This window comes from Strongylocentrotus purpuratus, unplaced genomic scaffold (assembly GCF_000002235.5).
Source record: "Strongylocentrotus purpuratus isolate Spur 01 unplaced genomic scaffold, Spur_5.0 spur5_scaffold_21, whole genome shotgun sequence".
NCBI classification, from domain to species: Eukaryota; Metazoa; Echinodermata; class Echinoidea; order Camarodonta; family Strongylocentrotidae; genus Strongylocentrotus; species Strongylocentrotus purpuratus.
Window position 1 is genome coordinate 9,833,879 of NW_022145607.1, and position 23,436 is coordinate 9,857,314.

The window sequence follows — 23,436 nt, forward strand, 5'->3', positions numbered from 1 at the left end:
GCATCGAGGGGGCCGGCTTAGGGTCCTATCTGGTAGGGTTAAGGGGGCGGCGCCCCCGGAAGCTCAGTGGTTTTAGGCATTTAATTACGGTCGGATGAGCATATTTTGATACCTTATTTATGACACTTGCATGCAGGTCACTAATTGGAGTGGGGTAAAGGGGACGTAAGAGGTTTAAGACATTAAATTACGATCAGATGAGCATCCTGGGGCTGCTTTAGAACCCTGGGTGGGGTCCAGTGGGCAGAGCCCCGGAAGATCAGGTTTAGGCATTTCATTACGCTCAGATGCGCATCTAGGGGCCTGCCTTAAGGTCCTGGTGGGGTCCCGGGTGCGGAGCCCCCGGAACCTCAGGATTTGTAGGCATTTAGTTACGGTCAGATGAGCAACTAGGGGCCCGCCTTAGGGCTTTTAAAACATTTCTAAAACTTTTAAAAACATGCCATTTCAGCAACATTTGTAAATCACCGGTACCGTATTAAAAATAAACTACGTTTGAATTTATTAGGGGGCAACTGTCCCAAGCCCCCCCCCCAATCATTACGCCAGTGCGAGGGAGCATAGAAAACGAGAGGGGTGAAGGTGACGGAAGTGACAACCCCCTTACTGGTTTATGAAGTTTTGTTGTATTAAAATACATTCCTTAGCAAAACTATACTATAAAAACCAGCAATTTCCTTTTTTCAATCTTCACTTTTTTTTTACAATATTACCATTTTTTTTACTTGAACACTTTGAAGGATATTATGCGAGGGAGCATATAGGTACCGAGCGAGAAGATTTTTGCATTTTTATTTGTCTAAACGCTGCACTTTAAGAGCCTTAAAGTTTGTTGCAGTCTTTAGTCAGTATTTGCTATACATATTTTTTCTCACTTTTTCAAATTTTCCGGGGGAGGGGGGGGGGGGGGAGACGATCCCCCCTAAAAAAAATAATCGAGGGGGACGTGTCCCCGCCCCCCCCCCCCCCCAACACACCTACACCCCTACTACACACCTACCCCGCTGGCAGCTTTCTTATCATTTCCTCATACTGCATAATTAAAAAAAAAAAAAAAAAATTGCAAACAAAATTAGATGTTATTCAAGAAACTTAACAACATGGATGGTAATCTTTTCCTCAATAGAAGCTTACGATAATTATTTTTATGAGATATTTAAAATAAATTATATATCATCAAAATAAGTGAGCGAGCTTAGGACAAATTTGAGTACAAATTACCATCATTTTTTTTAAATTAGGGTTGCTGCTCGTTCAAATGGTTTTTATCATTTCTTTTTTTTTGTTGGGGGGGGGGGGCGTTGTGCCCGCCCCTCACAATATGCTGGAGTTATAGTAGCGGAATCTATCATTATGTCTACAACAAGGCTTTCTTTTGAGATAGGAATGACGATGGAAACATAGCTAAAAGGGGCACTTATCAGTTATCTAAAAAAAAAAAAAAAGACTCTTCATAAACAAATAAGGGTATTTCGTGTGGAGGGGGGGGGGGGGGTAGGCCCTACTTGATAAAGTGGCGCCACTCTGCCCCCTGTCCCGTTAAAATTGTTCTTAGGGTAAACGGCCTGGGGTTAAATTGCTCTGGGGGTAATTGACTTGGCCATGCCCCAATCTGTGCCGCATAAAAAAATAACGCGTCCCGGGGTAGTTGCGGGGTATTATTTTTGTCTCTAGCAAAAAGAAAACACACAAAATTGAAAAAGGTAACAAACAAAAAAGGAAAAAAAATAAAGATGGCGGAGAACCTGCGAGATGCTCTACGCGATTTCGCCCTCCAAAAGATGCGTGATCTTGAAACGGAGAGAGCTCAAAAGTAACATTACCACATTATTCTTTTCATGCTGTCTATGGGTTTTTGATGTGTTGAATGATTGTCAATGAATGCTAAAGATCTAATGGTTAAACGTCACTTTATTATCGAAATATTTTGTTCGTCGCTATGCCTATGTAGCGCTGCGCGCTGGCCGCTCAACACGGGCCTAGGGCCCAAGTTATGCCGGGTGTTCTGGGGTTGGCGTGGCTGCCCAGGGCTCCGCTCCAGCTAGCAGCTTGTTGCAATGACGAACCTTCGTCATTGCCTTGTTTTCGTTCACATTCTTCTTATTAATATTCTTGGTTCTTCTTCTTCTTCTTGTCGTCCGGAATCCCATTCGCTTTGCACGTAGTGCTTGTTATTCCTATCCAGGTCCTTTTCTCTTGCTCGATTCCTTTCAAACTTCGTAGGCGTAATCTGTGATCTCCAATCTAGGTCACCTACTTTTTCGTTTTCTGAAATCACTCATGCGTAAACGTCCAGGCGCCATTTTGTCCGTTTCTGGTCCATTTTAAGGCCTTTCTATCTTCCTTCCTATCTCCACTATCCTAGATCCTACAAACTTTTAACAAATTCCTCTAGATAGTCTAAGAGATGTTCTTTCATCTGCGACGTATAACCTGCCCTTCAAAATGCCATCTTCATACTCAAAATTCAAATCTGAAACCGACTCCGTCAAAAATCTCTCAAATTCTTGAAAAATGGACCCCTAAATAATCTAAAACTGCCATAACTTTGTCATATAAATTCCGTTTTGTATTTAAATCCCACACTATCCTTATCTCATAATTGCACATAGCCATGCCAAATTTCACGCTCCAATGGCTTTGCAAAACATAAATAGCGCCCTCTAAAGTTCTGGGAATTGGCTTTCTTTCTGTGGCCGTATCTCCATTATGGCTTGGCAAACCCGTACCCTTTTTTGGATTTAGATCTTTAAAGATATGCCCTTTCCAGCCATATACAAAATTATATACCCTAACACTGACCGACTTTGAGAAAAATGCCCTCCAAATTCGCCATTTTCAAGAAAATTCCAAAATAACTTCAACTTGCTCTAAATTGGCGATCTTTATACCTACGTCAATGAAAACTTGGCAGACACATGTATCCATATACGTGACAACTGTCTGCCAAGTTTGGTAAATTTAATAACGTCAGCGCAAAGTTATCGCTAAAAATGATGAATTTACTATGCATTACGTTATAGCGCGTTAAATGCGTGCAATACATTTGGCGGAGATAACAATAGTGTCAAACTGACCGCAATGAAGTGCCCTTTCGCATGATACCAAGTACAGTATATGTTCACACAGAAAATTGTGAGTAAATCGCATTTTAACAAAGGTCACTACACGAATTCCGCCCGAATCTAACACGTATCGGCTATGACGTCATTTTTTCAGACTGCTTTTCGCCCCCTAAATGTCCTTTTTTTTCCTTGAAAATTTGCAGTGGCATGCCGAGTTCCAATACGCAGGGCACCTCTTGGCCGGATTTTCGAAATTGGTCAAGGGGGCCATTCAAGACGCCATTTTGTTCTATAAATCTATTTTACATCACGTGTTTCGATAGGATTATCATAGATAAAAAGAGAGTAGTTTACAATAACAACCATGAAATTCTCTTTCTAATGATACCAAATACGGCCTATAAAGAGACATAAAGAGAGAGAGAAAAAACAATTTAACTCCGGTCATAATACAGATCCTGTACGTTTTCCGCCCATTCATTACACGCATTGTCTATGGGGCATATCGGGTTCACGCTTTTGGCCCCCAGAACGATGTTTATTGCAATGACGAACATGCACCAAATCCCCTTGTTTTTGCACGCAGTGTTAGTAACTCTTTCTAGGTTCTTTCCCCTATCCCAATTTCTTACAAACTTCGTAGGCGTAGTCATTACCATGCCATCAAGGTCACTCTTGAGGCCTTTCTTTCGCCCTACCTATCTCCAATATCACAGAAGCTACAGACTTCGAACAAATTGCTCTGGATAGTCCGAGAGAAGCTCTTTCGTTTGACACGTAGAAACACGGCGTCATTGCACGCACATCGTTGTGACACGATTGCATTTCTAGTTGTATTTGGTATCTGTATGTTGGTGTTGTGACTGAGCTATGGAAGTTGGGCGAGGACGATCACTTGTTTGTTTAATATTTGTTTTCACTTTTCGGCTGCTAGAAGTCTGGGTTAAGACCATATGTGGAGAATTGGGCTATCAATATCATGCTGGTTTTGGAAACTACTTTCTCGTCCGCGCCCACGCTTATTTATATTTGTGTGTGATAAACTGTGAATAGCGATGGTCTATTATAATGATAGTGTGAAGCAATGAAGCGCTACTGTGCGGAGCGAATGGTGGTTTTCTATTTCATGATAGTGTCTACAGAAGAAGGGGCGCTGGTCCGAGAATGAGGATCGTTCGCTTAAACGAGGATATCCTCGTAAATGCGCACAAAAACAGAAAAGCGTCCCCCCAAAAATATACATGTATGGATCGTCCATATTTTCTCTGACGTTTTTTTGTCGGCTCTGCGGGTTTCGGGTTCTCCCCAGTTCACCGTCTTACTTTTACGGGTTGTCCGTCTTCCCGAGGATTTATCGCTCATAACGTGAACGTCTCTGTCCAAAGTTTAATGTGAAATGCATCAAGAAAATCATCGCTGAATCCTTTGTGTGGTATACACTTTGTAGCACATTTTGGCCAATGTATGATTCCAACAAAAATGAATTTCAAATTTGTAATTTAGCTAGGTTATCCTAGAATTTTCTCATTCAGCAGGGCACACTATGCACTGATTCTTGCCAATTTCTTATTTTGTGAGTATTTCACCCAGAAATTATTTGTATGTTTCCTCCCTTACCATTTGGACTTTATATTTTTTTGTATTGCTTGCGCATTTAAACAAATTTAAAGTCACCATTCAAAGTGCCAGGCTTAAGAGGGGTATTGTATTGGGAAGTATTCCTGTGCGCCGCATATTATTTATAACTTCAAAAGCTGTAATTTTATCTTTTCTTTTTCAGGAGCAAAAAAGATGACGATAGTGATGGTAAAAGTCCGAAGTCAACGAAGATCAAAATCAACAGGGTTACCTCCAAGATGATATCAGGATCATCAAAGAAAGCTGAAGATTCACAGGCAGTCAAGTCGGATTCCACGAAAAACACCAAGCGACATCTTGATGAATCCACTTCAGGAGACAGTAGTAAAGTACAGAAACTCATGAGGCTGTACGAGGAAGACGCATCCATCGCAGTGACGTCTGCAGCTGGGAAAGGAGGCAGTGGATCTGTCAAGTCACCACCTGTACCATCTGTACCCAAGAGAACAGATTTTCTTGCGAATAATGAAGCATTTATCAAAAAACAGGATGGGACAGAGAACAAGAAACTTTCTGGATCGACAAAGTTCATGAAAGAAGAGTCCTCAAAAGATCAGCTTCAATTCAAGAGCTTACAGTTGAGCAAAAAAGAAGAGTCTGATGTTGAAGTGGGTGCAGAGAAGAAGAGTGTACCAATATCAGGTGAAAAGAAAATGATCAAGATAAACATCCAAACTAAATTGATAGAGCTGCAACAAGAACCAGAGAAGGTGGCAAAAGATGGCTTGGACTCTGACTCTGACAGCAGTAGCGATGATGATGGTAATGATAGTGATGATGATCAGGTTGCTGCTGGGCTGCCATGGAGGACCATTCTTGAAGATGGAGAGCTGAGCGAATCATCACATGAAGAGGAAGAGAAGCAAGAAGAAGATGTAAAGGAGACAGGTGGGAATGAGGAGAAGGCTATAGAAGAGGAGAAAGAAGTCTTGGAAAAGACGGGGGAAGATAAGAAAAAGTCTTCCAAACACAAGCACAAGAGCAAACACAAGAAGCACAAACATAAGAAAAGCAAAAAGAAAAAGAGTAAGCACAAGCACAAAGACAAAAAGCGAAAGGATAGTGCTTCTGATTTGAAGAATGAAGGAGGGACTACTTCCGAACAAGGGACAAGAGAAGAGAATGATTCAACAGCATCAGGAAATGAAATAATTGACATTAAACATGAAGGAGATAAAACAAGCTCTAGCAGGAGAAGGAGCAAAGATGAAAAGCAGAAGGAATCGCGACAAAAAGATGAAAAATTGGAAGAGAGTAAAAGGCAGAGTAGTTCAAGTTCCAGTAGAAAAACTAGTAAAGAGAGGGAAGCACAGGAAGCAAGGGATGAGGGCCCCTTGAAAGAAGATGTGAGGAAGGATAAACAGACTAAAACTGAAGAGAGAAAGGACAAATCTAGAAGTCATATTGAAAGTAGAAGTCGCAGCAAGGAAAAAAGTCATACAAAGGATGTGAGAGAAGACAATAAGAGAAGAAATGAGGATGTGGGAAGAATGGATCAAGTTAAGGATAAAGAAGAAAAGAAAACCGATGACAAGCATGAAAGAAGGTCAAGGAGCATTGAGAAGCTGTCCCATGATGAAAGTTGTGGAAAACCTGAGAAAATTAAAGAGGATGATAAATGTGTGCCTTTATCAAAACAATTAGAAGGAAGTACTAGTGGGACGAAAGAAAAGCAAGCTGAACACCAAAAGGAAGAAAGTAAAAGTGTAATCGAAAGTGATGAGAAGGCAAAACCTTCCAAGATTGATTCAAAGGAAGAAAGCAAGACCGTAAGAGAAAGTACAGACCCTACACGTGCAGGAGGAAGTTTCACAATAATGTTTTCCAATGATGATAGTGTCAAGACTCGCATAAGCAGCAAAAGTGATTCAAGTCACAAAAGTGAAAAGAATAATCATGATGAGAGAAAAATGAAGGAAGAGGAGATACAAAAAGAAGACATGAGGAAAAGCTTTAGAAGAGAGGAGGAGAAAAAGGATGCTACAAAAGAGAAGAGTCGGCATGAAGAAAGTAGGAAAGGAGAAAAGAGACACAAGGAGAAAAGGAAAGAGAAAGACAGGGAAGATAAAAAGCAGGTCCACTCCAAGAAGCATCAGGTATCGACCAAAGTTAAGATAGACCATCTTGAACATGACTTTCCATCTGCAGAAGAATATGCTGAGGATCCAGGTGATAAGGTCCAGTCTGGAAAGAAGGATGATATGAAAAGTGAGATGTCAGTTTCAGATGAGACCCAATCCTCTGAAATTCAGGCAGCTCTTGACACTCCTATTGAAGTGGTTGTGCCACCATCGGATGATGCCCCTGCAGAAAGTGCAGTCAAAAGAAAAGAGAAGTTAGAGGAAGAAAACAGTTCCGCAGATAATACTGAAAAGCAAGCAGATGTCACCTCTGGAACTAATGCAACTAATGAGAGTGAATCCTCAATGAACTCATCTTGTGCAGAAAAATCTGAAGTGACTCGAGATGAACGGTCATGCTCCAGTGATACTGCTGTCAAAGATAGTGCCACCACAGCTTCTTCTAGGCAGATAGAGTTCATTAGTGTGAAGGACTCGCCAATACCTGCTAAACAGCTTGAGAGTTCTGCCACCAAAGTGGAGACTGTTTTGAAGATGGGAATAGAGACTAGTGGTGATGTTGATGACTCAGAAGTCATTGATAATACAGAAGCTAAACTCTCAAAAAGTTCAGAAAGTGCCGGACACAAGGAGGGCACAGAAGACTCCTCCGTCTGTGAGCAGAAAGAAGATGGTGCTGTTAGTACAACTTCATCCACAGAAAAACCCAACAAGAATGCAGAATCTATTGAAAAGGCAGTGGAGAACAAGGATGTACTGAAAGAAAGTGACAAAACTTCAAAGAAGAGGAAAAAAGACAAATCAGATGACAAAGAGGAAGGAGCAATTGACAGTGAAATTGAAGAAGGTGAAATTACTAAAAAGCACAAGAAAAGCAAGAAGAAGGATAAGAAGAAAGATAAAAGTGAGAGGGATAAGAAAGACCGAACGGAGAGAGACAAAAGTGGTCGAGACAGAAGTGATTCCAGAGATAAACACAAGAGGAGGCATTCTGATTCGCGTTCAGAGTCGCGTTCAGAGTCGCGTTCTCACTCCCGTTCTCACAAAAAACACAAAGGATCACGCTCAAAATCACGTTCTGATGATGATGGTGATAGCGATATAAGCATTGGAACAACCAGAATGGTGGAAAAGAGTTATTTCAGTGAATCGCGAGGCTGCTGGGTAACTCGGATGGTCCCTAAAGAAGACGATAGTCCATCTCCTGAAGTTGGCGATGGAAACGAACCATATGACATTGGAGACACCTACATCCGTCATCCTGCTCATGACAGAAGAAGCGTGTTTGACAGACTTGGTGGCGGGAGCAGCAGTCGTGGTAGAGGTCGTTACAACGACCGACATGATGATAGGAATCCGCGCTATGGATACAGTCGTAGAAGGGGACGTTCATATTCAAGGTCACATTCTAGGTCGCGTTCAAGGTCAAGATCCCCCAAGTTTCATATTGACAAGAAGAAACTGTTGGAGATTGCCAAGGCTAACGCTTTAATGAGAATGAGAGCAGGAGACCTGCCATCTAACTTGCCTATTACTGAATCCATGAAGAAAGCAGCTGACTCATGTAAGTTGACTTCTTGTCATATATCAATTTATGACCACTTGTATTCAAAGTTAATGCGACAAATGAGTTGTAAGATATTTTTAAGTACCAATAGAACTTTAATTCAGATTCACCTTTGTATACTTGTGTCTTCCATCATTTGTAATCTACCTATCATTTTGCCACAGATCTGATGCAAACATTTATTAATTGACTTACACAGATCTAATGATTATTTCTCGCTCTTGTGAGCATTTTCAGATTACAATCCAGTCAATTTAATGAAATAAACTTGAAAATGTTGATGAAACAACAATGGGGTACATGTGAGGCAGTGCAAGTAATTAACGCAAATCTTCCCAATCTTTCTGTGAGCTATTCAAGTATCAAAACTTTTATTGCAACCATTTTTAAACTGCTATTGTAGCCATCACTTGCATTGATGCTCCTGTAATTGTTATCATTTATCAAACAGTTGAAGTCAACGAATCCATCCAGAAGTTCACTGACCGATGCAAGGCATTGGCTAATCTTCAAGGAGGCAGTTCTGACGATGACTCACCGGTCAACAGACCAGTGGGCTCAGATGATGAAGATGAAGATGGGAACGAGGCTCAGAAACCGTTTGTGAGACATCCTTTCAAGGTCAAAGAGGCTGCTCCCATCGTGATGAACATCAGGGTAAATGAATATTAAACCATTCGATCCTTTCCATATTGCTCTTACATTTATAACAAATGCTGTTAAATCTTCAAGTGAACCGGTAACATTGTCGATGAAAAAACTGCATAATTTTACCATGAAATGTTACTTATTATATTCCTTCTACTTTACTAACCCTCTAGCAAAAAAATCCTGAAAAAACTCAAACCACAATGATATTTATGGTTTTCTTTGAAGGCGTCACTGTACGACACCCTCTAACAGTAAATTCTCCCAACCAATTTTTTTTCCATGAAAAGAAGACATCAAACAGGCTTTGAAAACTATTTCAACACTTAAATGTTTGGAATGGTATAGAGTCGATACATTGCTTTGTGACAATTTACATTCATCTAAAATTGAATTAAGTTATAATGATATAGTTGGGAGGATAACAAGTCCTTTGAATATCATGTAGCACATAACATGTCTTTAGATGATAAATGGGTTGTAAATGTAAATGGGTTGAGAAGGTTGGAAAGGTCACAAGATGTCACATGAAAATGACGATAGGGCCTAATGGCATTCTAAAAGTGGAAATTAAACTAAACCCTACTTTCCTCCAAACTGATTCGTATTGTGCTTTAGAGGTAATGCAAAGTTTTGGGAAATTTTGAAAATTGGATTCATAGTAATTCTTTAAAATGTTGATATATTTGGATGGCCCTGTGAATTTATTATAAGCACTAGAAAATTTAGCCCCCAAAACACTTCTGCTTCCAATAAATTGAATGATAAAAAATTTACCGGTGCTCCGGGTAAATTTCAAATATTTCAAATAGCGCCTAAGGTCATTCCATGATAGCTGGGACCATGAAAATCTAAGAATATGCAGTTCTGATATAATTTCCCAACGGGAATAGCAAATCGGTCGATTGTAGCAACAAAAAAAACATTGTTTTGAAGCTAAAGAAATATCAGTCTTGAGAGGGCGCAATACAACATAAAGACTTTATTATTTACAATTTCATCACTTTAGACTCGATTTCAACCGTGACAATGATCATTGAATATTGTAAAATTACATATGCTTCTAATATGTTCATTTGAACCAAATTCATGACCCCATACCAAAACTTTGTAATACCTTTAATGACTTTGAACACTTATAATATTTTCAGAATGCAATCCAGATTCCTGTGGCGAGTAAGGACAAGCTGAGAGTACAGTTCCCAGTGTCGTGTGGCTCTCAACATCGTAAGAAAGAAGTCGAGATTGTGATTGGCAATGCAAACGATCCCTATGGCCAATGGAAAGTGAGTATGATTGCTACGTGGTGGGTTCGCTTGAAGATACATTCATCCAGTCATGACCCCCCCCCCCCCCCCCATGGTATTAGCCACATACATGTACATTATCCCTCCTGCCACCCCCAGACAACTATTTCTAATTGTATGTGATATTTGAATAAATGAACTTGATCTTGAACTTGAACTTGATATTGAAGTAGTGCAAGTGTGTGGGAACGATGTGAGGGTGGACATAATTTAATTCAATTTCAAATTCTATTTGGTCAATTTTTAAGCTAAATAAGCAATAATGAGACTTTATTTGCTTGTAAGTCAAGTGCTTGTGTATTTCTCTGATGAAGTATTTTCATTATGATGTAATGTGAGGAAATTAGATGGTTTTTTTTACTACTTAGCTTGACTTAATGATTTTGATTAACAGACTGTGGAGAAACCCACGCCTAAACCAGCGGCAGCACCAACCACAAAAGCTAGTACTCCCCAACCACCAGCAACACCAGCCACCACAGCAGCAGCAACACCAGCAGCCACACCAGCAACTCAGACCACCCCAGCAGCAACAGCCATGGTTCCTGCAGTTGCTGCCACTGTGGCGCCTGTGGTAGCTGGCCCTCACATTCCGGGGCTGACCAACAGCCAACCACCACAGCCAGTACCAGAGAAAGATAAAGTCTTTGAAGATTCACCAGGATTTGTGAGTACTTCTTATTTTTTTTTTCCAAAGATGTTGTAATTGATTATTTAAACTTTTCCAAAGTAATTCAAATTCAACCTAATTATTTCAAATACATTTCATATTGTATGCATTTCGTTCCCGTGCTGTGAGTACTTCTTATTCTGCAGTGCTCTTAGTTTTCATTGTAATCTTGTAGGCTCTTCGAGTGTGAACCATGCAAAGACAATCACCATTTTCCCAAAACTGCTTCTTACGCAATAATAATACAGCAACATACCGTATAAGTTGAAAACAAACATCGCCCTTTGACATTCTAGTAGCTTGTCAAGGTTAGTCAAACTTAGCAGTAAAAGCGTACATTTATTTTATAACGCTGATAGATCTATTTATCATTTGCACCAGAGGAATACATTGCAATAATGGCTTGTTGCCTGAAAACCAACATACTGCGTACAACATGATTATACCCAAAACAGAGATAAATGCTCTTTATTGTTTTGTTGTTGTTTAGGTTTATAGGCGTTTATCATTCAGGAGTGCATATTTACGCCTCTTCTGTTAGGATTTTTTTCAAGTGCCCTGACAGCCTCAATGTCAACTTCACTAGATTTTGTAAAGTACTAATGTCATGTGTGGAAAGTATGTTAGAGAACTTATATTTATTGTTTACAGATATCTTTGGGGGACAAAATGTCTTTGTTTTATATTGGTCATTCTTCAGCCTAACATGCTTTCATCAATTTGTTCATTTAGAAATACATGTGTATATTTCTTCTGTCATTTTTCCTGCAGTCTTACGACATTGGCCAGATCGTGTCTGCTAGATTGAAGGCTGCTAGGGCTCTGCAGTCCAATCCTAATAACGTGGAGGCACTCACTGTTCTGCATCACTCACAAAAACAGGTCAGTTGAAAAGAATCTTTGTGCTTTGTAACATTCAATTCAAGCTACTGTTAAACAGTAAATTTGAATGGTGTTCTGACACATTTATCCCCCGAGGAATGATTGAAACCCTATTCATTTATGTTGTTCCTGGTAGATGTTTATGCATTATTACATAGAACAAATTATTCTCAAATAGTCTTTCAATTTTGTACACTACTCCCAGGGGAATTAAAAGAAGTTTTTTTTAAATATAAATTTGAACTTGTCTGTTTTTGCCTTAGAAATGTGTTTTTTATTTATTGGTAAGGATGTTTAGTATATCACCTAAACTGTACTATTGCAAAAAGTTAAAAAGTAGTAACTAGAAATCTGTCACAGTGTATTTTTACCTGTTCGACAATACAAGATACATACTGTAAACAGGGTTCGTACGGGTCATGGAAAACCTGGAAAGTCATGGAATTTTACTTTATTGCTTTTAAGGCCTTGAAAGTCATGGAAAATTATTTTTTCCATTGGAAAGTCATGGAAAGTCATGGAATATCAAAATTATGGACAACTATAGTATTTTCTCACTATACAAGTGAATAAATGGAGATATTTCAACCATTTTCTTCTCGTATTTTCTTTCATTCGTAACATACCGACTGATTGTACTTGTGAATGTGTTCACTATGATCGATGGATAAGCGCTGTGTACGTGGGTGTGTACGTGTACGATACGAACTACGTGTGTATGGTCAGTGTATGGCGGTACGGTCCACATCGTGCGCACATGGCTAGCTTGCGAGCGAGCTCGCTAGCGCTAGCTCAGTTCAGCAAGCTAGCGCACGTGTACGTGTGCAGTGTGTGTGTGCATATGATGATGGTGCCAACGCGACATGTGACACTCCAAGAACGAATGTAATGCCTCGATTGCACTTTGGCTTTGCATTAAATTGCGACCACTTAGACTACTACAATTTTTACACTTCTCCAATAAATGAGGAAAAAGTAAATTAGTAATATTTGTTTTTTAATTTTCATTATTTAAATAAAAAAGGAACAATACTGACGTGTCAACAAGGCAAATTGGCAGCGCTAGCTCGTTGACGATCTATATATCGACGCGACGGCATGTGTTTTGAAACTTTTGTGCATGTGTTGATTCTTCATGAAACGGAGTTGTTTATTTTCACAGACCTTGGAACTCGTCACGTGGATATTTTCACCATTACAAATTTTGTGGAAGTGATATTCAAAATGCCTGGAAATTGTCATTTTAAGGATGCTTGGTTAGAACACCCGGATTACCGTGGCTGGATTTTGAAAGAAAGTTCCGATCTGGGGACTGCTAGATGTGCTGTTTGTATGTGTAAATTCAGTGTCCGTAATATGGGCGAAGCAGCCGTCAAGAGCCACAAGAAGAGTGAAAAACACACAGCAAACCTCCAACAGCAACAACGTCGTAAGTGAGCATTTTTAATGTGAATTTTACCGATCCTTTATTGAGCATGAATCCAAATAATGACTGATAATAATTATATAAAAATGAAAGATTTGAGATTATTTAGCGATGCGATGTCACCTCGCAGGCATTGGTTACTGCTTACTGCGACCAGCCCGTTCGGGAGCGTCCCCGGCCCCGGGCCGGGCCGGCTAGGTTACTGCATGCAACAGCCCGAACGCTAACCCAGGGGGCTCCGCACTCACACGCCAGTGTTGTACCGGGCACTGTATGTGGACTGCAGAAAAAAAAAATAATAATAATTTACCTTAAAATTGACCCCAAAAATCATAAAACTAAATTTTGTACTTACAATTGGGTCCAACAGTTTGCTTGCCTTGAGAAGTATTTCCTCCTTTCTATTTCTTTAAAATATGTTTTTAAGGAATGAGTCAAAAATTAGTCCACTTGTCTTAGTGACTTACATCAATTGGCCAAAAGTTGCCGTGAATTTTTTTTTTTTTCCTTCCCCATACTGTCAAACGGTTGTCAAAATAGGAAAACGTTTATGCTTTTAATGGTCGTTTGAACGGCAGTTAAACGTTTTGACTCGGCCCTAAATCTTACCAAATGATGATATTTATATTTTATTTATTTTAATAGACATTTTTTTCTTTTCTCCTAGATTCTACTCTCTCACTCAAGAGCTTCTTCAAGGCAAAAGGTGCAGAAAGTTCATCAGTATCTATCACGTCTACAGATGCAACAACCAGTACTTGTGCGCCATCAACCTCTAAAGTGACAACTCCCATTCCTGTTGCTGCAAGAGAGGAAACTTTAAAAGCTGAAATACTCTGGTGTCTGAAAGTGGTGGAGGATCATTTATCATTTCATTCTTGCCAGCACAACAGTGAGCTCTTTCAAAGAATGTTTCCGGACTCAGCTATTGCTAAGGGTTTCACGTTGTCAGAAACAAAATGTCGGTATATGACGGTGTTTGGTTTGGGCCCATATGTGCAAGACCTCCTTTATGACAACATAAAACAATCAAACCACTATGTGATACTGTTTGATGAAAGCCTCAACAAGAAGCTCCAGAAAAAGCAGATGGACTTCCTCATAAGAACATGGCAACACAATGAAGTTTGCACTCGCTACTTGACGTCTGTGTTCATCGGACATGGTTCAGCTGTTCACCTCAAGGAAGAACTGAATAAAGTTCTGCACACAGTTGGCTTGGAAAAATTACTGCAAATATCAATGGATGGTCCCAACGTTAATTGGAAGATGTATGATGACTTTACGCGAGAGTACACTGCTGACCTGACCAAATCCATACTGAATATAGGCTCATGCGGGCTCCATATAGTTAATGGTGCTTTTCTGACAGGTGCCAAGGCTGCTGACTGGGAGGTGGAAAGCTTTCTATCATCCTTGTATTACCTGTTTTCTGATTCCCCTGCCAGAAGAGAGGATTATCAGAAGATAACTGGAGATCATACCATGCCACTTAAGTTTTGCAAGACCCGATGGCTGGAAAACCTTCCTGTTGCAGAGAGAGCAATCAGCATCTGGGAGAGTGTATGTGCGTATGTTAAAGCAGTAGAAGAGAAGAAAATCCCTCACCCAAAGAACAAGTCCTTTGAAACTGTTTCAAAATGTACTCATATAACTGATTTCTTAGCAAGACTGTACTTCTTCATATCTGTTGCAAAGCTGGTCAATCCTTTCCTAACAGACTATCAGACTGATGCACCAATGCTGCCCTTTTTAGCTGAAGACCTTACTAGAATGCTTGCATCCCTTATGCAGCGATTTTTAAAGCTGGACAGGAGTACCATTACTTCTCCTTACAAGATAATGCAGGTAGATGTTAGCAGTGAGGCCATTCAGCTGCCCTTGGCCAAGTTGGACATTGGATTCTACACTGAGAAGAAGCTGAAAGATCTGAAGGCGAAAAATATCATCAGTGAGCTGAAAGTTCTGGAATTTCGCACTCAAGCAAAGAAGTTTCTTGCTGCAATGACCCGGAAGCTCATTGAGCGATGTCCGCTTAAGTATGCACTTGTGAGAAATATAGGATGCTTGAGTCCAAAGAACATGGCAAAAGACAAAGAAAACTCCACTGCAAAGCTGAAGAGGGTGCTTAACACCCTTAGTGATGCCCACAGACTTAAGGATTCATGTGACGATATCCTAAGAGAATACTCAGAAGCATGTGATGAGGCATCAAGAAGTGCAGAGATGAGAGACTTTGATCCAAAGAAAGAGAGATTGGACTCTGTAATGTGCAAATTTCTGTCCGAGTCTCGCTATTCGACCCTCTTAAAGTTGGTCCGCATGTTGCTTGTCTTGTCCCATGGACAAGCCTCCATTGAGAGAGGTTTCTCAATCAACAACGAAGTTGAAGAGGACAATCTCCTGGGACACTCACTGATATCATTGAGGGCCATTTATGACCATATCAAGTATGTTGGAGGAATCAAGAATGTGACTATTGACAAATCAATCATGTTGGCTGCGTCTGCAGGCAGGCAGAAATACCACATCTATCTCGATGAACAGAGGCGTAAAAAGGAAAAGGAAAAGAAAGAAGGAAAGAGAAAAGGACTGATGGATGGTTTGGAAGAACTAAAGGCCAAACAAATGAGACTGCAAGCAGATGTGAAAAGTCTTCACACCTCAGCAGACAAGTATGCTGAGGAAGCAGAGTCACAAGGAAGATTGACTTGTATTTCCAAATCAAACAGCCTCCGACGTACAGCAAAGGAGAAGGCATCCCAGTTACAAGTAATTCAGAAACAGATTGATGAACAGCTGAATGCCATTAAGAATTATTAAAGAACTTGGACAGTTTGTTACCAATGCCACCAAATATTCAGACAGGTGCAATGTGTAGAGGGATTTCTTTCAAACAGCTACATGAAGATGTCTCAAGAAAAAACTCATTCAGAAATTATTGACCAGCTTAATGCTAGCGAAACAAGAATTCATCAGCTGATGTGAGTAGGCCTACTGTGTTTTGTTGGTGAAATCAAAATTGGTGATGGTATGTGTGTGAGTTTGTGTGTTGGTGTTGTTTTGTTTTCTTTTTTTGGGGGGGGGGGGGTAGTTACCTTGTACATGCAAAGGAGAGCTATTGAAGGAATCATGGTGGTCCATGAAACCAGGAACAGGCAATTTGTATTCTTTAGAAGTGAAAATTGCCATTAAAAAATGGACAATTGTTGATATGAATACATGTATGTGTAATTGTAAGAATATTATATAGCAGTGCATATCGAATATGATGAAAAAATAACATGTAATTGTAACAGATGAAATAACTAGATAACAAAAGCTGCCTTTCTATTAGTAGACTTGAAACATGCACTTTGCTTCGCTTTGATTTGAGATCAAATTTTCAGTCTACCGTGTAAAAAAAATGTGTAAAAGTCATGGAAAGGTCATGGAATTCTGGCTAGAAAAGTCATGGAAAGTCATGGAATTAAATTTATGAGAAAGAGTATGAACCCTGTGTAAAATATTAAGTTTTTTTAAATGCAAATAGAAAATATAATGTTGAACCATTTGTTGTTTTCTGTTTGTTAGATTCAGACCTGGGCTCACAGCAGCAAGAAACCTGGTTTGTTCACGGGTAGCACAGACGCTACCTTCCTACGACCTGAAGAGCTTGGTAATCCCAATCGCAAAAACCAGGCTTGGATTAGGAAGGTTCGTATTCACCAAGAAACCAGGCTTTAAACCTTCAAACTGATCTAGGGACCATTTGACCATGCTAGGAATGAATTGACAATAGGCAGTGTTCACTCTTTGAATAATTTTTACTTGACTGATCATTTCTGTGAGAGATTGAACGGGTTTGGCTTAAGATTTCTCTTATCTTGTATTTTTCTTTTCTGTTTTACTTTCCTCTTAACTTAAAAATTCTCCTGCCCCTCCTACCCCTTTCCTCCTTGCATTAGTCTTCTTAAATCTCTTTCTATTTTTCTGTTCCCATTTATTAGTTGTTACAAGAAACTAAACCCCAGGAATATAGGTAATAAAAGGAATAAGACCAGCATTGTCACAATTCCAAGGTAGAAAATCAATTTGAAAGTAAAATCATCTGAATATTATTACATTTTTAATTGAGATGTATTACCACACTTCTGCATATTAATGAATCTTGAGACATCACTCACACGGAAGTTTGGTGATATTTCTCAATTGATATCATATTTCCTTGTTACCTGTAACATGTTTCCAGCGGTAGTCTACATTCGTGTCAAGTTGACAACCACATTTTCAGAAAGTGTGGGTGTATGTTTCTGTGGCCCATGACATTACTAAGTATGTCTTAACAGGTGTGTGAATTTCCACACAAAATCAGCAGAAATTACTACTTTGCCTTTATTAGATGTGGCTTCAGTCTCATCTGGGAAGAGGGTTTGGACCCTAACAAGTAGAAAATGGCAATAAGGCTACTGAAACTAAAAGGTCTGGAGAAAGAGAGAGGGGATGTGGAGTTTTATGAGCTCATAAAACCCAACATCTGCTTTTTCATCAATATTGATATAAATTCTTCAATACTGACAACAATGTAAGGACCACTTTTATGTACATGTCTGTTTAATACTGGTAATAATTACTAGTATTCAACATGCCATTTCAAAATGGCTACACACCCCTTTTGTTGAAATGTTGTCTTCCACTCTCTGTCATCTCTCCAGTGGGACAACATGGCCTCCTCTTTGGCCATGGCATGTCCCATTGGAGAGATGGGGGTGGCAGCATACATTTCTCTGACTAGACTGGAAACTTGTTACAGGTTATAAACCAATACGACGGCGCAGTAATAGCCACGAGGAGAAGAATGTGGAGCTGCAGATGAAACTTGAATAAGAAACGGACATCGTGATGTAGAGTTGGTGGGTAAGGAGCGTTTCATTTTAGCACTCTAATGCAGGAAAATGGGCCCACAGATTCTGCATTTGTATTTTTATTTGTGATGACCAAATGCTATTTTTTTAAATAAAAACATGATCGCAAGACATTAAAGTGTGTGTCAAACTGAAAATAACTTCCATCTATTTGATTCTGAGCTTGAGGATGTTTTATGATGTCTAAAGTTGAAGAACAAATATATTTAAGATATACTAGTTTATATCATTTATTTTAAAAGACAATGGCAAAATGACTTTGAGTGGCTTACCATAGCATAATAATAATGATAATAATAAATTTGTATAGCGCAGCTTTTATATAAAATACACTCAGCTGCGCTGGTTCATAGCATGATAAAATATCAAAGATATGTAGATCATAGCTTTCTATTCCTTAACAGAGGACTCGGAGTGTTATTTTATGAAAGCAAACTTCATTCTTTAGAAACTGCACTGCACCTCAACAGTACGACAATACACCTGATGGTGGCCTGTACTGCTACTGAAGAAGAAGAAGAAACTGATGTGTGTGGGCCCATTCCTTGTGCTTAAATCAAACACTCCTTTCAAGTCATGAGGGATTTTCATGTGGTGTCTTTTTGCTCTTTGTTATGTTTATATATATCATTGTCCTGTACCGAAGAACTGGCTGGTGTTGTAAGTATACACATCCTAGGATATTGAGACAAACTGTACATCTTAAAGATAACCAAAGCGTGACGTCATAGTACACAAGTTTTCAAGGTAGCTGGTTTGAAACAATTTTGTGATAAACAATAGCGAGGTGATCACACCACCGCCAAAAATTGAATTTGCCGTGCTCCAGTCCGTTGCTTGAATGATGTCCCAGTGATGAGTGAATGTGACGTTAGAACTTTGATACTCTATGTAGGCTGTGATATCAGAATTAAAGTTTTTATTCAACTCTTTCCAGTTGTAGTAGGCATAAAAAATGTATTTATTAAACAAAATAGTCCTTTAATATCAATCATTTTCAATTGAAGTTTAAAATTGTAAGGTAAGTAGGAAGTGTCATTGGAAAGTTTTATTCGCTTCCTATTCCTGATATGAGCAGTAGTATTTATCATGTCTAATGTTCTAATATTTGAGGAAAAACATCTTTGTTACTTTGCAATGATATTTAAGATAATGCCCACTAACAATCATAACTAGGGTTCTAATTTTATTCCTTATTTATTTTTACTTATCTCCCACCATCACATCTCCAATCATAATCCTTTATAATACCCTTCTCATCATCATACCCTCAAAATATTGACATTTGGGGGATGTTGCCTTCGCTCGCCCTGCTCATGGGCCATTTCACCTTGTGTCACCTTGGGTCATCGTTGGTGCTTGGATCTGACTGACCCCCCACAGGACATGTTCCTGACAGCTGCACCGGTCAACACAGACATTGGACGGTCACTCATGCATAAGATGGGCTGGAAGCAGGGAGAAGGACTAGGCAAGAACAAAGAGGGAGCCCTCAATCCATTGTTGTTGGAGATCAAGACAGATCGGCAAGGTAAGTTAGAATTCTTTAAACTTTTTCCCCGTTTTTTCTTGGGTCTAATCATGCCTAATATAACAGGAAAAGTTAAGTTCCTAGAGGGCAAAGAAAAACATTCTTCATCTCTACTATCATGTTAAATTAAGTTGTATTTGCAAGTAACAATGGTCTGAAAGTTTTTAAGTTCCAGGAGGCAATAAATATTGCCCTAAGCCCCAGGAGGTGCGATGGGTTCGAAACCAAGTAGATGCGCTAGTGCCATTTGGTAAGGCATTAATCCTCATTACCAGGTCCCTCGGAGAGGACCTAAAGCCGTCGGCTGTCTGGTTGCTTACTAGCAAGCATTCATGCAAATTTCTTAGCAGTCGGGTAAAATAACCACCACATTGTATTTTGAGAGTCATTCCTCATGATATCGCATAGCTAAAGAGCCCTGTAATTGGATTCCTATACCGGTAGTCATATTTATCCCTTTCACCTACATGTGTAGGTCAGGATTGATTTCTTTCCTTTTTTTTCATTTCTGTGATTGGATTTCTCTAGTCCTATTTAGCTATTCCACAAAAGTCAGGATTTATTTGTTAAATTGTAGCTCATTTCTTTTCTCCTTCTACTCGCATCACCCTTCAGGTCTGGTAGCTGCAGAGGAGAAACCAAAGAAGAAAGGGGATGTGTCAAAGGTGATCCGGAAGGACCTGTCCGGCAAGCACCCTGTGATGGCGCTGAATGAACTCTGTAATAAGAGGAGATGGGGCAAACCTAACTTTGAGGTTGTGAGAGAGGATGGTCCTCCGCACAAGAAGAACTTTGTTTTCAAGGTACAATTATAGATAATAACCTGAACTTCTACTTTTACTTCTATGGTAATACTCATCAACGCCTGCTCAGCATTTAGATGAGGGTAAAGCATAGAGTTGTTATATACAGCTCTATACGGTACAGTTCCTGAAAAGGGAACTAAATTGTTTCAAGAGCCACCTTGAACTGCTCCAAAGAAGGCGGTTCGACGAAAGGCTGAAACGAAAACAATTTCATTGAATTTTTCATTGTTTTAAAATATTTTGTAATGAAAGAATGAAGGAGTAATATTGAAGAGATATAACCTATCACTGTTAGCAATCCACATATGGAGTGAAATAGGAATGGTCAGAGCTTTGAAATTCTTATGTTTCTAGAAATGTATTTCTGCTGACAATGAAATCATTCATGCCTTTCTGTAATGCACATGATAAAACCATACATCCACTGGTCTATCATTTATATTGTGCAAAGTGATCGGTACTTTTGAACGTCTATTGACAATTTTGAAAGACATGACACAAAAGTAATCACTGGTTTCTCGAGCAGGAATATAACCAAACACTTACATTTTGTTGAAAGGAAGCTTCAAGATAAAAAATGCTGAACATTTTCACTCGGGTTACTGTGAAAATTTGATACAGAGCATGGATATCTATTTTATTTTCATGTTACATGTATGTCTTCTTAAACTTCTCAATGTATACTAATGAAAATACTCTTTGAAAGTCATTTAAGTCTGAAGTGTATGGATTTGTTAAGATTGATGGAAATTTAGTAATACTTTTCATAATTGCCCTTTTTTCTTCTTCCTTGTTCCAGGTGTGTATACGTAATGATGAGTACATTCCGACGGTGTGTTCAGGGAACAAGAAAGATGCCAAAGCCATGGCAGCAACGGTTGCCCTACAGAAGATGGGACTTCTACCACATTGATGACTGGAACACACGCTAAGATGCCAAAGCCATGGCAGCAACGGTTGCCCTACAGAAGATGGGACTTCTACCACATTGATGACTGGAACACACGCTAAGATGCTAAAGCCATGGCAGCAACGGTTGCCCTACAGAAGATGGGACTTCTACCACATTGATGACTGGAACACACGCTAAGATGCCAAAGCCATGGCAGCAACGGTTGCCCTACAGAAGATGGGACTTCTATCACATTGATGACTGGAACACACGCTAAGATGCCAAAGCCATGGCAGCAACGGTTGCCCTACAGAAGATGGGACTTCTACCACATTGATGACTGGAACACACGCTAAGATGCCAAAGCTATGGCAGCAACGGTTGCCCTACAGAAGATGGGACTTCTACCACATTGATGACTGGAACACACGCTAAGATGCCAAAGCCATGGCAGCAACGGTTGCCCTACAGAAGATGGGACTTCTACCACATCGATGACTGGAACACACGCTAAAGGGCCATTCTGCCTGTGTCGTACTTAAAGATATATCTTGCCTGATGACGGTACACAAGATCGATACAAAACTATTGAGTGATCCTTATGCAGTGATACCAGAGAAAATCATCAGTCCACTGTAATGCCACCGATTACGCACTTGTGGATTATAAGGATAATGTAAAAGATGGATGAATATTTTGTATGCGACACACATCATTGGATCGCTTTGGAGGGAATTAATATTCATAGATTGCCTGTACAGATGGCTGGTCTGCAGAGTATCTTAGTGTGCTTGCCCTGCTCTCTCTGTAGAATTCCTATAGGTGCAGCTCTAGCAGGCAGCTAGGAGGCATGGACAAATATAAGCTGTCCTGGGGGGTGTTTCACAAAACTTGTCATCAGTGACAAATGACAGTTTTTGTTATAAGCTACTGAAATCCTTACTTCTGATTGGTTATCAGCAGATTTGTCACTGATTTTTGTCATTTGTCATTTTAAAAAGGCTTTGTGAAACGGGTCCCTGGTCAAGTCTAAAATAGACTTGAAAGTGGCACAAGAGTGCTCAGCATAGGTTTGGGTGAAAGTTTTAATGGGAGCTATTCAGCTTTGGCCTTCAGTTTGGAAGCCACACTGTGAACAATGGCATATTCATTTTGAGTGCAAATGATTTTAAATTTCTCATGGATATCCAAGTCCCTTATTTTAATGTAAACCAGTTGATTGATAATTTGATAGCTCCTTTTAATGTACAAGTACATCATTTTGAAAGCAAATTATTTATAAGCATATAAGCAAATATTTAGCATAGAAAGAGCACATTATGTACGACTTTAATTTCACCATAAAATGTGATTAACACTGGACAAAAGGGTGTAATAAAACTTTGATTCTGAAAAGTAACTACCCGACGATAATTAACATTATTTTTAGATTTTTTTTTTTCATTTGGAAGGACTCCAATTTCAGCTTACATCAGGATTGATTTGATATGATTTGATTAGTAAATTCATTCTCATCAATCTACCTCTGGATTTGAAGAAGAAGAAAAATATAGCTACCAGTATACATGAACATACGAAAACTCATGCAAATCATGTACTTAAAAAAACCAAACGTAATTTTCCATGTTGCCTTCCATTTCTTTTCGTTAATATGTTGATATAAATTCTGATCTGATCATATTCTCCACTCAGTTCTTGTTTCTCTTACTGTTTCATACTTACGTTTTTTCTCTTTGGACTTTTGTCAACGTTATTAAAGGTACATGAATCGCAAGTGTTTCGCCTTGCCTTTTCAAGAAAGCATTCTGTAGAAAAAATAATATCATCAATACGTAAGTTTGTTTCAATTAACAGTTTTCAAAAACTTGTGTAGTGTTGACCAGTAGTTCCCTACAGGGGGGGGGGGGGGGGGGGGCAAGTGGACCTTCTGTTTCAACATTTTGAGGTGGCTGCAGGACTATTCTTGTTTTTATATTTATTTAAATCAGTATCACAAGTGGTCACATTTTTTTTCTTCTC

General features: G+C 39.4%; 2 protein-coding genes across 6 annotated transcripts; both read left to right on the top strand.

Annotated features, from left to right (window-relative positions):
- The first annotated feature begins 1,694 nt into the window (after window positions 1-1,694).
- Window positions 1,695-22,992, top strand: LOC115918133 (protein SON-like). 5 transcript variants are annotated; one of them, XM_030994901.1, is made up of 11 exons: window positions 1,695-1,813; window positions 4,846-8,348; window positions 8,803-9,008; window positions 10,151-10,285; window positions 10,701-10,973; window positions 11,748-11,858; window positions 16,858-16,980; window positions 19,572-19,719; window positions 20,335-20,522; window positions 21,325-21,379; window positions 21,459-22,992. In XM_030994901.1, exons 1-11 carry the CDS (start codon window positions 1,734-1,736, stop codon window positions 21,515-21,517), a joined length of 4,881 nt encoding a protein of 1,626 aa, XP_030850761.1. In that variant the 5' UTR covers window positions 1,695-1,733; the 3' UTR covers window positions 21,518-22,992. The 5 variants fall into 5 exon arrangements, with proteins under 5 accessions (XP_030850761.1, XP_030850760.1, XP_030850763.1 ...); XM_030994900.1 differs by having other exon boundaries at window positions 21,325-22,992; XM_030994903.1 differs by lacking the exons at window positions 20,335-20,522; window positions 21,325-21,379; window positions 21,459-22,992 and adding an exon at window positions 18,077-18,180 and having other exon boundaries at window positions 19,572-19,661.
- Window positions 12,261-16,778, top strand: LOC115928131. The gene is made up of 2 exons (XM_030994905.1): window positions 12,261-13,287; window positions 13,952-16,778. The coding sequence occupies exons 1-2, from the start codon at window positions 12,957-12,959 to the stop codon at window positions 16,105-16,107; spliced, it is 2,487 nt and encodes an 828-aa protein (XP_030850765.1). The 5' UTR covers window positions 12,261-12,956; the 3' UTR covers window positions 16,108-16,778.
- Window positions 22,993-23,436: the final 444 nt, after the last annotated feature.

What these genes read in the sequence shown, in the direction of transcription:
- LOC115928131 (XM_030994905.1), top strand. Translation starts at nt 12,957, where the DNA reads ATGTGTTTTGAAACTTTTGTGCATGTGTTGATTCTTCATGAAACGGAG. An exon ending in CCTCCAACAGCAACAACGTC is followed by an intron (nt 13,288 to 13,951) that starts GTAAGTGAGCAT and finishes CTTTTCTCCTAG; the next exon opens with ATTCTACTCTCTCACTCAAG.
- LOC115918133 (XM_030994900.1), top strand. Translation starts at nt 1,734, where the DNA reads ATGGCGGAGAACCTGCGAGATGCTCTACGCGATTTCGCCCTCCAAAAG. An exon ending in GAAACGGAGAGAGCTCAAAA is followed by an intron (nt 1,814 to 4,845) that starts GTAACATTACCA and finishes TTTCTTTTTCAG; the next exon opens with GAGCAAAAAAGATGACGATA. An exon ending in CCATCGTGATGAACATCAGG is followed by an intron (nt 9,009 to 10,150) that starts GTAAATGAATAT and finishes TAATATTTTCAG; the next exon opens with AATGCAATCCAGATTCCTGT.